This window comes from Castor canadensis, chromosome 2, assembly GCF_047511655.1.
Source record: "Castor canadensis chromosome 2, mCasCan1.hap1v2, whole genome shotgun sequence".
NCBI classification, from domain to species: domain Eukaryota; kingdom Metazoa; phylum Chordata; class Mammalia; order Rodentia; family Castoridae; genus Castor; species Castor canadensis.
In genome coordinates, this window is record NC_133387.1 from 81,743,924 (window position 1) to 81,755,928 (window position 12,005).

A 12,005-nucleotide genomic window follows, 5' to 3' on the forward strand; every position below is an offset into this window, starting at 1 on the left:
AATTCTTCTCTTGTTATTATGAGGATTATGTAATACATGTAAAGAAGCTGCTATGATCTGGATATGGTTTAAATGTGTCCTCCCCCACGCAAAGGTTCATGTGTTGGAGGCGTGGTCGCCGGTGGGGTAGCACTGGAAAGTGGGCGACAATTCATAGGTGAGGCCTAGTGTGAGGTCCCTGAGTCAATTGGCGTGGTCCCTCACAAGGGAATATGGAACCCCAATCTCTCTCTGGCCTGTTGTTGTGGTTGTTTTGCTTCATTGTGCAGTACTGCGGTTTTGAACTCAGGGCCTTAAATGTTCTATAACTTGAGCTATGCCTCCAGCCTTAACCTCAAGGTTTTTGTTTTGTTTTGTTTTTTGCAGAGCTGGGAATTGAACCAGGGTCTCAGGTATGCCAGACAAACATTCCACTACTGGGCTACATCCCTAGTCTAGTTAGCCTCTAGTTTTGTGATGTGACCCTTCCTCTTGCATGCACTTTTGCCATTCTTTATGAGATCTCTGTAGAACTGACACATTGCCATTTAGACTTTCAGCCTCCAAAACTGTGAGCTAAGTAAGCCTTTTCTTTATGAAGTTAGCCTGCCTCACGTACTTCATTACAGCAATGAAAGATGGACTAAGTACTCAGTAAAATGTCTGCTATGTGTTCCTAACAATCACTGTTAATTTTTTCCTTCTGTATTTTAAACACACACAAAGTAATCAGGGTAATATCAGGAAGATGGTGATCTAGGAAGCTCCAAGGGTTCACTTCCACAAGGAGATACTTAAACTGGCTGAACTAACTTTATAGAAGATCTGGAAAATGGTCAAAGGTCTACAGCAACCAGACAAATGCTGACTCAAGAAAGAAACATCTGAAAGATGGCACTTTTGTAGCAATTTTTTCTTAACCACTTCCACTGCTCTACAGTGTAGCCTTGGTCAGGACACAGCAGCCTGGTCCCCTGCTCTCCCTGTAGTGAGAATGCTTTAACCATGTGCCAGGGAGCTGCCTGAAGGACTGCCATAGATCCCAGGTGGGGAAAAGCTACAGCCACTGCTCCTGAAAGCTGCAAGGGGACTTCAGACCCGCAGAAGGGTACAGAGATTAGAGCAGAAATACAACAGATGGTCTAAGGGCCAAGGAGAAGCCATGGTGGGATTCTAACAGAGATGACATTCAAAGGAAGCCACGATATTGGGGAACGGAGAAAGCCAGGCACAGTTTCAGGCAAGACAGCATGCTCAGAAATACTCTGAGAAGACCTTATTCAAAACATGCCCAGCTAACCACTGAAGGATTTCTCTAGCACAGAGCCAATCAGCAAGGACTAGAAGAAATGGCTGTTTTCTCAAATATTCAGTGTCACTAAGATTAAAATCATACAAAGCATGCAAAGAATCAGAAAAACATGACTTATTTAAGAGTGAATAAATTGATAGAAACTGTCCCAGAGGAGGGCCCACAGACCTTGGACTTACTAGACAAAAATGACCCTTAATAAATTCAAAGACCAAACAGAATAATGAGGCCCTGGGTTCAAACCCCACTACTGAAAAACACAAAATAAAAACATTTGTGCAAAAGATACTAGACAATGAAATGTAACCTACAAAGAAAAATATTTGCAAATCATGTATCTGATAAGGGATTAATATCCAGACTATAACAACTACAAAAAAAAACTCAACTAAGAAATGGGCAGAGGACTTGAATTAACATTTCCCCCAAAGATGTACAGGTGGCAAATGAGGACATGAAAAGATGTCCAATATCATTAATTCAAGAAGAAATGCAACTCAAACCACAATGAGATACTACTTCATACCCATGACAATGTACATCACACACAAAACAAAATAAATCAGTAGCACTGCAAAAACGGGGGCGGGGGGAATGGAACCCTGTGCTCCACCGGTGAGAACATGAAACCCTGCAAATACTGTACCAAATGATATGATGGTTTCTCAAAACATTAAATTTAAAATTAACACATGATCAAGCAATTGCTCTTATAGGAGACATATAGTATAGTCAAATTCTCAGAAGCAGAAACTAGGATAGAGATTACCAGGGACTGGGGGAAGAGGTAATGGGGAGTTATTTAATGGGTACAGAGTTTTAGTTTAGAACAATGAAAAGGTCCCAGATAGTGGTGATAGTTGCCCAACAACGTGACTGTACTTATTTGTGTACTTAAAAATGGTTAAAATAGCCAGGTGTGGTGACACACATCTGTAAATCCCAGCACTTGGGAGGCTGAGGTAGGAGAATCACAAGTTCCAGGACAGCCTGGGCTACACAGTGAGTCTCTGTCTCAAAATTAAAAGGAAAAAAAGGTTAAAATAGCTCATTTTAGTCAGTAAAAACTCCTCCAAAACAACGTCATTTTTCAAAGACAACATGTAAGTGGGGAGAAATACAGACAGATACGTGCATAGGCTTAGAAGATTTATTCCACAGCAGATACACAATGCACAGAACTGAAGTTTGGCAGAGACCCCAGGAATAAAGTAAACCAAACCACCTGGAAAGTGCTGGCTTAGTCCTTATCTAGGACGTCGGCAGGGAGGAAATGTGCAGCCAGCGTTAGGATTTCTTTGGACTCTACAAGACGGACATCCGCTTGGACCACCTGCTCTCAAGGATTTCAACAGGGTGCTGCTGGCATCTAGACAGAAGGAATCGCTTGTTCTTGGGGGACTCGCCTCCTGCCCGTGGGACTTAAAACCCTGAACTCCAAACCACTCACTAATAGGGGCAATCCCCTCCCTATTATTACTCTAACAATCAAAAGAAAACCCACATATCTCTATCACCACCCCCACTGTGACTCCAGTCACTCAGCTACCAACCGCAGAGCGAGTCCAAAAGTGAAATTTGAGTGCCTTTGTCCATCTGTCAGGAGGTGACAGGTCAGAAAGCAACAGCAAAAAAAAAACCTCAATCAACTGCTTACAACAAAAAAGGTTTCTTTCTTGTTCATGTTACACATTCCTCATCAACCAGAGCCTCCATTCCACTCTCCCCACTCCACAACCCCACTAGCAAGTTGCCACTATTCAGAACACAGAGGTCCAGTGGCAGAGAGAATGAGATATGGGATTTGAAAGCACACCTCCTAGAAGTGACATGGAATAATTCTCAGGTTCCAAAGGAAGAAGCAAGTTCAACAGAATAGCCTTGCCAGTTTCAAGTAGCAGAAAAGCACAACCCTACCAGAACACTGGTAGGGAGCCCCGTGGACTTCCACACTCAGGCTGGAAAGCTCTCTGGAGGGAGAAGTGCCACGGTGCCCTACCATCCATCCACCAGGCATTTAATAAGCAGCTACTATGTACTGGGCACCTTGTAAGAGATGCAATGAAGAATGAGGCATATGTAGTAGGATGAGACCATCTTTACAGACCATGTCATCGTGGTATGGTAAATGGGAGCAGACAAATCAGTCCAGGGCTCCAGAAATCCCGGGGGAGGGGGGCTCACAGGGGTGAGGAGGTGGGGTGATATGACCCAGTGGTGGGTAGACAGTCAAGAAGACTAAGGGTGAGGGAGGGGTGGTGTAGGCTCAGTCTGCACAGTGGTGAAATGGAACAGCCTGGAGCACCACATACAGCAGCCTCTCAGGGAGAAGCAGGAGTCTGGAGAATCTGCTGTCTTTGGAAAGAAGCAAGTGTCCTGTGCATGATCCAAGCAACCAACATGGAACAGCTCTTCAGATTGCTGGGGCTGGGGGGAGGTCTCCTTCCATCCTGCAGCCCAGCCTTGGAACCCTTCCTACAAGACCCTCTTGACACACTTCTGTCCTGCTAAGAGCACTGACTCCAACTGTGGAAAATGAGCCCCAACCACCTCTGGGACACCCGTGCACGCTGCTGGCATCACTTGGCTCCTGGCATTGTAAGAATGACACACTTACTAAGAGCACATCTTTTTGCAGTGCCTAATTACAAATGCTTAGCTCAAGGAAAGGTCAGAGGACACACAGCCGCTCTAATCCCTGACTGCCTGCAGCTGGCAGCATGGGGAAAGGGTGACATTTTTAAAGTCAGGTAAAGGGATCATTACATAAGAGGCCATGTGCACGTGTAGCCAAGGCTGGATGGGGCCCTGTGGGCTTTAACTACTTTAATAACAAACAATAAGCTTCCCAAAAAGTTTTATAAAGAAGAAAAAAAATGCCTGGGGCCACCTGTCACAGAAACAAAATGACAGTTAAGAATAAACAATGATATTAAAGACATCATCATTTTTCTTAACTTTCCTTCTGAACCAAGGCGAACAGAAAGCAAAATGAGGACAGGGGACATGTTACAATGAAAGTGTCCATAGGGACTTCAACAGCAACAGAAGTTCAATCCTGCTCCCCATCAAGTGCCCTTCAGTCACAGTTCCAAACTACAAGGAATTGTAGGGAGTGGGGAATGGGGAGTGGGAGGGAGCTAACTTTTCTTTACTTCTTTGAGATAGGGTCTTCTCATATAACCCAGACTGACCTCAAACTGTAATCCTCCTGCCTCAGTCTCCGGGGGATACTCCATGCCCAGCTGGAGCATAGGCGCTATCTTTTCTAATTCAGAAATTATATTATAGGTATGATTTCTGAGTTTTATAATTAGCAGTTCAGAACTTCTCCAGCCTGAGACCTAGTGAGAGCCAGAGGGCCTGAAGGGCACAGGTGGGACAGGGAGGGGAATTTTTTCCCAGAACAGTCCTTTTTAACGTGATAGAATGTAAAACAAGCATGACCTTGAAAGATAAAACTGGAGCTTGCGAGAAAAATTCCTACCTGAACAGCATGGAGCTGTTACACCCCCACCTCATCCCTACCCCAGGCCTTGGGACAGGCATGGACTGGCTTCTACATTATTTCAACAGAAGCACTGGAGGATGTTCTACACCATCATAACTCATACTTTCACTCACTCTATACTGACAGCACTAAACCACTTTTTTAAAAAAATTCAACAAATATTTAACACTTATTATATCTCAGGCCCGTACCCACTAGGTGGATGATTTGAGGCCACCAGTCACTATCTAGACAAAACCCCAGAGCCCTCATTACAGAGAAAAGGGTCTCCCAGCGGGATAGAGGGTGTCTGAGGATTTATGCCAAAAGACAGAGACTGCTGGCTGGCTCACAAATGCAAGGCACTCTCCAGGTATACATACTTTTGGAGTAGTTATTTAAACATGGGTGCTACCCAAACAACTCTGCTGCTCCTCAGGAGGGCTTGGGGAAATAGTGGAGGGGATCCCCAAGGAAATCAGTATGATGGGAAGCATACACAACCCCAGGAATGTGTTGCCCGCACACCTGGCAGCTTTGTCTTCGGGCCTCCTTCTTAGGGATTCCATACGCTTTTTTGTTGTTGCTGTTGGTGGTGGTACTGGGGATTGAACTCAAGGCCTCCCAGAAGCTATTGTTTATAAACATTTTACTGAAATGTAACACACAAACAAAAACATAGATATATTGTTAAGTACACAGCTTAGTGAAGTTTTACAAATTTTTCTACCCTGTACAACCAGTACCTGCATCAGAAATAACTTTTTTCTACTGTTTGACCTGTGCACATCCAAACTTCAATGAAAATACATTTTCAGGAATGCTTCTAGGAGACTATCATTAAAATAAGCAAGACAAAAAGCAACTCTTTTCAAGAAGTGACCCACTGCCACACAGGAGAGGCACTCAGCGTGGGACCTCCCTATTCCCAGTCAATAGGACCGCTTACAAATTCCAGGACAGTACCATCACAGTCACTCCACCTTCTAGGGTTTCCTTTCCAGGTAGACTAGATGATGGTCAAGAACAGACCTCTAGGACAAGGTACCACTTTTCCCCAAATTAAAACATTCTACTAGCTGCTCTAAGTTCTGGGAGAGATCAGTCAATTGTCTCAGTCTAGATTTCACAAGTGTTGGCTCTAACTTCAGCAAATCCTTTTCCTTCCACTAACCCATCACAACAGAAGCAGAAATGCCCTAGGAAAACAAGGTCTCACAGGCTTTCACCTACTGGAAAATCAGGCACAGGCCTTTACCAAATACTAATACATTACAAGGAAACAGTAATTTAAAACAATGCTTTAAAAACAAAACAACTCGTGTAAACTCCAATGTGAGTCATGAGCTTCCATTCTAGCACATATATTGCAAAGTTCCTTGAAGAACTACAACCAAAAAACCCGTAACAGAAAATTAATACATAAAATACACACCTACTCAGCAAACCACTGCTTTTATTAAAATGAAAACTGTAGGGCTCACGTGCTAGAGCACAAGTACTGCACAAAAAAAAAAAAAAAAAAAAAGTAAAGGCCTCCAGGCTGCTAAGAAAACTGGACTTGACAGTGCTAAAGAAAGCAGAACTGAAACAACAATCAGACTATCAAGGTTATGCAAAAATGAAAAAATGATGCGTATACTTCATGCCAACACTAGATGGGAATGATCCAGAAAATGAGGCACACAGAGCCTGTGTGGTTCACTAAGATGTAAAGAGTTCACTAAGATGTAAGGTGAAAATCATTCCTAAGGAAAAGCTTCATGGATCTTATGTTCCCAAGCTGACCTTTACAGAGTATAAAATCTGGTGAGTCTCCCAAAATGGATCAGACTAGCTGCTGACATCCAGCCCTCCTAGTGAAAGGGAGGAGTGAGGTTATCATGATACCGCGAACACTGTGGTTAAGAAAAGATTTCTATTCTCACTATTTTAGGGAAAGTTTTGTGACCTGGCCAGGTTCTTGACTCCAGTGGCAGGGGCCAGTCAGGCAATGAACAGAAAATCCCAGCACAGAGCTGCTTCTTTGTCCATTTCCCTGGGCAAATCAATGTAGCCTTAGTCTTTAAAAGTAGGCAACACAACCTACTTCACAAAACTACATGGAGGATTCGATCACAACGTGAAGGACCTAACAGCATGACTTTTACAAGGAAGTGATAACTTCCATCTCTTGGTGGGAAAAGGGATGGCTCTGAAGGTCTCCTCCCACTCCCCTAATCCAAGGCTACCAAAGTCTCCAGGGCGCAGAGCAGGAGCCAGCTCAGCTCTGGCAAAGGCAGAAGAGGCAAGGAGTTCCAGGGGACCTTCTGGTGGAGAAGATGGGGAAAGAACAGTGTTCTAAACTTTGTTCTTTCACTATTAACTAACTATGCCTGACGATACTAGTCGGTATTCAGTGAACATCTGATAAATGGTCACACCCAGTGTCAAGTCCTCCAGTAATCATGAAAAGGCAGGAAGCATCAACTCTGAGAGTTGCCCAGTGAGACTCCACAACATACTTTGGGGTTTGTATAGAGCACTAGCATTTACTACTACGGAAGAAAAACATTTCTGAGCGTTAACTTCAGCTACGCTCACCATAGTTGCTTTTGAAAGTCTTATTTCAAAATATTCACCAACCACTGCCTTTCATAAGCAATAAAGTGGCCTAATTTTTTTTTATCTCTATGCCCACACCAAGAAGCCTTTTATAAAACAAAACTGGATCTTAGTTCTAAAGAAAATTCTTAAGAGCCATTTAAAAATCAATATGCTTGGACTAGTCTATTCAAATAGTTTCAAGGGCCTTTTTTATTAATATACTCTAGCATTCATAAATAGATTTGTCATGTAATAGCTTGTGGTTCTCTGTCCTGGTACCTGACTAGATAAGAATCGCTGTGGTCTCTTAGAATTCAGTTCTGCTATGGATGAGAAAGTCAGTAGTACAGAGAAAAGAATGGGCAGGTGGCATTTTAAATACGAGACTATGAAAGTGGCAAATCACTGTCCTTCCAGAAGTCACATTTTAAGTCACACAATCAGATGGGTACACTTTGCAGCTATGAGGTCAACACCTGAAAAATTCTCCCTTACCCCTTCAACAGCAGGCTCTATGTATATTCATGAGGACATTTAGCATCCTGGAGCTAGAGGAGAGTGAAAAGGAGGACAGTGACACTCTGGACCTACCAGCTTCTCTGCCAGGAAGCTGAGACTCTCTCCTGCAGCTCCAATGAGCTGCACTGTTGACAGCTTAGTAAGGGATCACACCCTTTCCTGCACTAGGGATTGTTTCCGTCACTCAACATTAAAGTGCAAAGACACAACGTCAGCCCAAGAAGGACCACAGCCCCTGGGAGGCCCGATCACTGCAGAGGACAGCAAATCCACTACACTGCTGTGGTCACAGAAAGCAGACTTGAAAGTGGATCAGAGTGTGCATGCACTGTCTCCCTTCGATGACTACTGTCCCTCATAACATTCCACCTAAGCCGCTTTGCTTTGCTGGAACACCTTGGAGCTCTGCACTTTCCAAGGGGTGGAAATTATATTTACTGCATGTGTGAGATTAAAGCACACTGCCTGCTGAGCTGAGCCAGAATGGGTGTGCAATGGGGCTTCAGTCTCTCATCACACCGAGGTATTCATAAGGCTGGGGACCGGAGTAGAACCACATGAATTTAGCATCTTGTTGTGCCTGAAATATTCATTAAGTACTCTTATTTGCAGTCACCTGCCTACCCCTCAGAATCACTCTCAGCTCATTTAAATTAAAGAGACTATAATCCGCTCACATTTAAATTATGACAAATAGGAACATTTCCACTGGAAAAAATCATCGCATGTTAATTTGTGCTGCCAATTAGGAGGTCTTTATCAAAGAAAAAAAAAAATAACCCGATCATCTTACATATAGTAATTTGCCCTAATTGGTATATAACGGGTTGGATATAATTTGTGGATTATCCTCACATGGTAAATAGTTTAACATTTTAGAACTACCAAAATTTAGCCTCAGTACTTGACAGTAAAACGTTCACTTCCAACTGTCCAACTGCACATTCTGGAACATTCTGAATTTCCAAAGCAAGAACTATGGATACAAGAGTGCAAAGTGTAAACAACTTTCCAGCAGAACAACAGGTTTCTGGAGTGATACATCAAGATGCATTTTCTGATGAAATGTACAAGGAGCTCAAATCTCCTCCAGAGGTGTTTTGTTTGCTTCAGGTTCTGGAAAAGCTAAAACTTCTAGAAGCATAGAATGCCAATATATGGCAAAAGCCAAGTGGCACCCAAAAAAGAATCAAAGCTTGACTCAGTCCTCAGGCTGGCTCCTTGTTTTCCTTACTTTTAATATCATTTTTAAACATTTCTCACAAACGGCCACTTTCAGGAGAGCTTGCAGAAATCACTAGCCAAAGCGACCATTGTGGTTCAGTCCTTAATTGGCCACCAGACTTAGGCAGGTGAGATCTGGCAACGCTGGGGGCGCCTCCCAACTCCCAGCCCCAGCGCCCAGGTGGAGAACAAAGGTGAGCACCAGTGGAAGGTTAAGGTGGAAAGAAGCAATGGGTCCCAGGGTTCTCAGCAAAGCACAAAGAAACCAAACCTTCGCACAAAACATCTCAGGCCCCAAAAGCAGCGGAGAAGCTGTTTCCTTCCCTTTTTAAGTGTTCTTAGCTTTTAGTGGGTAGAGGGGAGGGGGGAGGTGTTATTGCTTACCTGTAAAAAAACCAGTTCATTTTCAGTTTTATTTTGAAACAGGGTTCATGTAAAAGTAGAGAAAAGCGCTTTGAAAAAGTTTCAGAGACTTTCACAATTTCCACCACTCACTGAAACTTTTGGGAAAGTTACTCTTAAGTGTTTGTTAATGAGTTTTAAAGCCTAGTTAGGGCCATAATGCCTAACTGGAGTCTTGCTGCGTATATGATTTGGGATCTTGCAGCTGTTTATTTTTTAACTTGGCCATAAGGACATTGCCATTTCTCGAAGGTAGTTACAAATTCCTTGAAAACATTTATAGAAGCTCTAAGACGATCACAAAAGCAACTCCTCTTCAAACTCCATTACCCAAGTTGGGCTGGTCTGACTCGTGTGATTTTTTTTTTAAGCAAAATCACACTTTGTTAAACTTCCTTATCTCTGTGCCAATTCCTGCAGGAAGGGAAGGGGAAGCTCGCTAGACTCCCCAACCCTCCCCCAGGTCCCCCAGCGCTGCAAACTCAGGCGCTGCGTCCCCGGTGCCTCCCCGCACCTCCCGAGGAATGCGTGCACACCTGGGGCGCGAGGCCGCAGCAGCTCGGTCTGCGACCCTCCCCCCGGGCACCACCGTGACCCCCCGCAAGCACCTGCGGGGCGCGCCCGCTCAGAAGTTCACGGGACAGGGTGCACTGCGGTCAAGGGCCACGTTTCCAATCTGGGGCCAGGGCGCAAAGGAAATGCAAGTCGTGGGGGCGTCCGGGCTACCGGACCCTCACCTGGGAGCGAGTCGCCAACTCCATCTTCCTAACCGGGCTCCAGCCTCCTCCTAGCACGCGGCCACTGGAGCCTGAACTCGCCACGGGCGCGGCGCACCGAGAACACTCCGGAGTCGCGCGGCCGAGCGCACTCCGTGCGGACCTCCGGCGGGCCCAGGGAGGGGCGCACTCGGCGCCCGGGACGGGGGGAATGGCGCCGGCCCGGCCGCTCCGCGCCGCCTCGCGGGACCACAAACCACCGACCACCGGCCCAACTTGGCGACCCGTGAACTTCACTTCTTGGGCAGCACGAGGCGGGCTAGGGGCAGGGCGCGGCCGGAGGCGGAGGGAGGGTGCGCGCGCCGGGCTCCCCCCTGCCGCGGAGCGAGGGAGTGGAGCCGTCCAGTCGGGGTTCGCGCGGGAGAAATGAGAAGGGGCCGCCCCGGCCCGGATCCCGCGGGCACGCCCCGCTCGCTCTGCTCCGCGCGCCCCGGCTCCAGCTTGGCCCCGCAGCGCCGGTCTTCACCGCAATCTGACGCTCGATTCAGGAAAGGATTTTAGGGCGGCTTCGGAGCCTGTTTTGTTTTGTTGTGGTTGTAAAGGGGCGGGGCTTGCCGTCTCCCAAAACATTGGCCGCTTGCTTCACTTTGCAAAACCAGCAACCCAAGTTTCTTTACCAAGGCTGGGGCGCAGCACCCCTGCCCCGGAAACTTTAACCCGGCTTTGCACACTGTGCAACTGCACGCCGTGCCGTTGCACGCGAGGCCTCCACCCCCACTAGGCAGCGTTCCTAATTGGTACCCACCAGGTATCAGCTACTGGGTTGGACCTGGGGACACGAGGGTGAATAAAACTCTGGCTTGCCCTCTGTTGGAGTTTATGAACTGGGAGTCCGTCTCCACCCACACGATGTGAATGAATTAATAATACAAGGATAATAAGAATGACAATTATGTAATTTTATTACTTTGGTTGATAATTGGTGTAAGTAGTAATCTGATTGCTACCACTAATTAAGGATAAATGTAATAATGGTGCGTATTTGGAGCGATGACACAGGCTGTGAAGAAAAAAGTAGGTGGTGTTATAGTGCAGAGGCAGAGGTCAGGGAAGACTTCTACAGTTCTGGCGGGAGGGGTGAAGAATGAAATGGGTTGGAAGTTGTAGAAGGCCGGAAGTAGGCTCTGAGGAGTCTGGAAAAAGCAGTCCTAAACACAGTATTGACGGCCTGTTCAGCACTGAGGTCCTGAATTTGGAGTGCAACAGCCTGTTCACATAGGACCTCTGCACCCCCTCGGTTGCTCGAATCTGATGTTCATATTATCTTTGTTGAGGGAATGAATGAGGTTGCCTCAACAGTTACTCCAGCTTGAAGATAAAACATCTGGGAATGATCCTCCCTGCTTTCTTCTTTAGTGCAGCAAACATGTGTTATGTATTCTCCGTGTTCCAGACCCTTAGAGGCAGTAAGAACAAAACATTGTCTGATTTAAGAAAATACCTTGACTGGATATGACCGTACAGCTCTGTAAATCCCAGTACTCCCGAGGCTGAGGCAGGAGAACCCTGAGTTTGAAGCCAGCCTAGGTTACATAGTGAGACCCTACCCCAAAGAAAAGGAAGAAAAGTTTGTTTTCTTTTTTTTGGATAATATGAACTATGATTGTAGCTACTTTCATGTTTATTATGTTTGCGATTTCCTTCACATACAGTATCTCTAGGAATTCTCTTAACATTCTCCCAGATTTTTTTTTTCCAAAGTGGCAGTAAAGTTTTA

The 12,005-nt window shown here is 45.5% G+C and overlaps 1 protein-coding gene across 3 annotated transcripts in view; it reads right to left on the bottom strand.

Moving 5' to 3' along the window:
• Positions 1 to 10,792, bottom strand: part of Cdca7l (cell division cycle associated 7 like) — a 34,779-nt gene extending 23,987 nt beyond the window's left edge. For 2 of the 3 annotated variants that reach the window (XM_020186836.2, XM_074065139.1), the window contains exon 1: positions 10,250 to 10,792. In XM_020186836.2, the coding sequence (XP_020042425.1) occupies positions 10,250 to 10,273 (24 nt within the window). In that variant the 5' untranslated portion in view covers positions 10,274 to 10,792. The remainder of the gene's footprint in view (positions 1 to 10,249) is intronic. The other variant, XM_020186834.2, reaches the window with a different exon arrangement.
• Between the last annotated feature and the right edge of the window lie 1,213 nt (positions 10,793 to 12,005).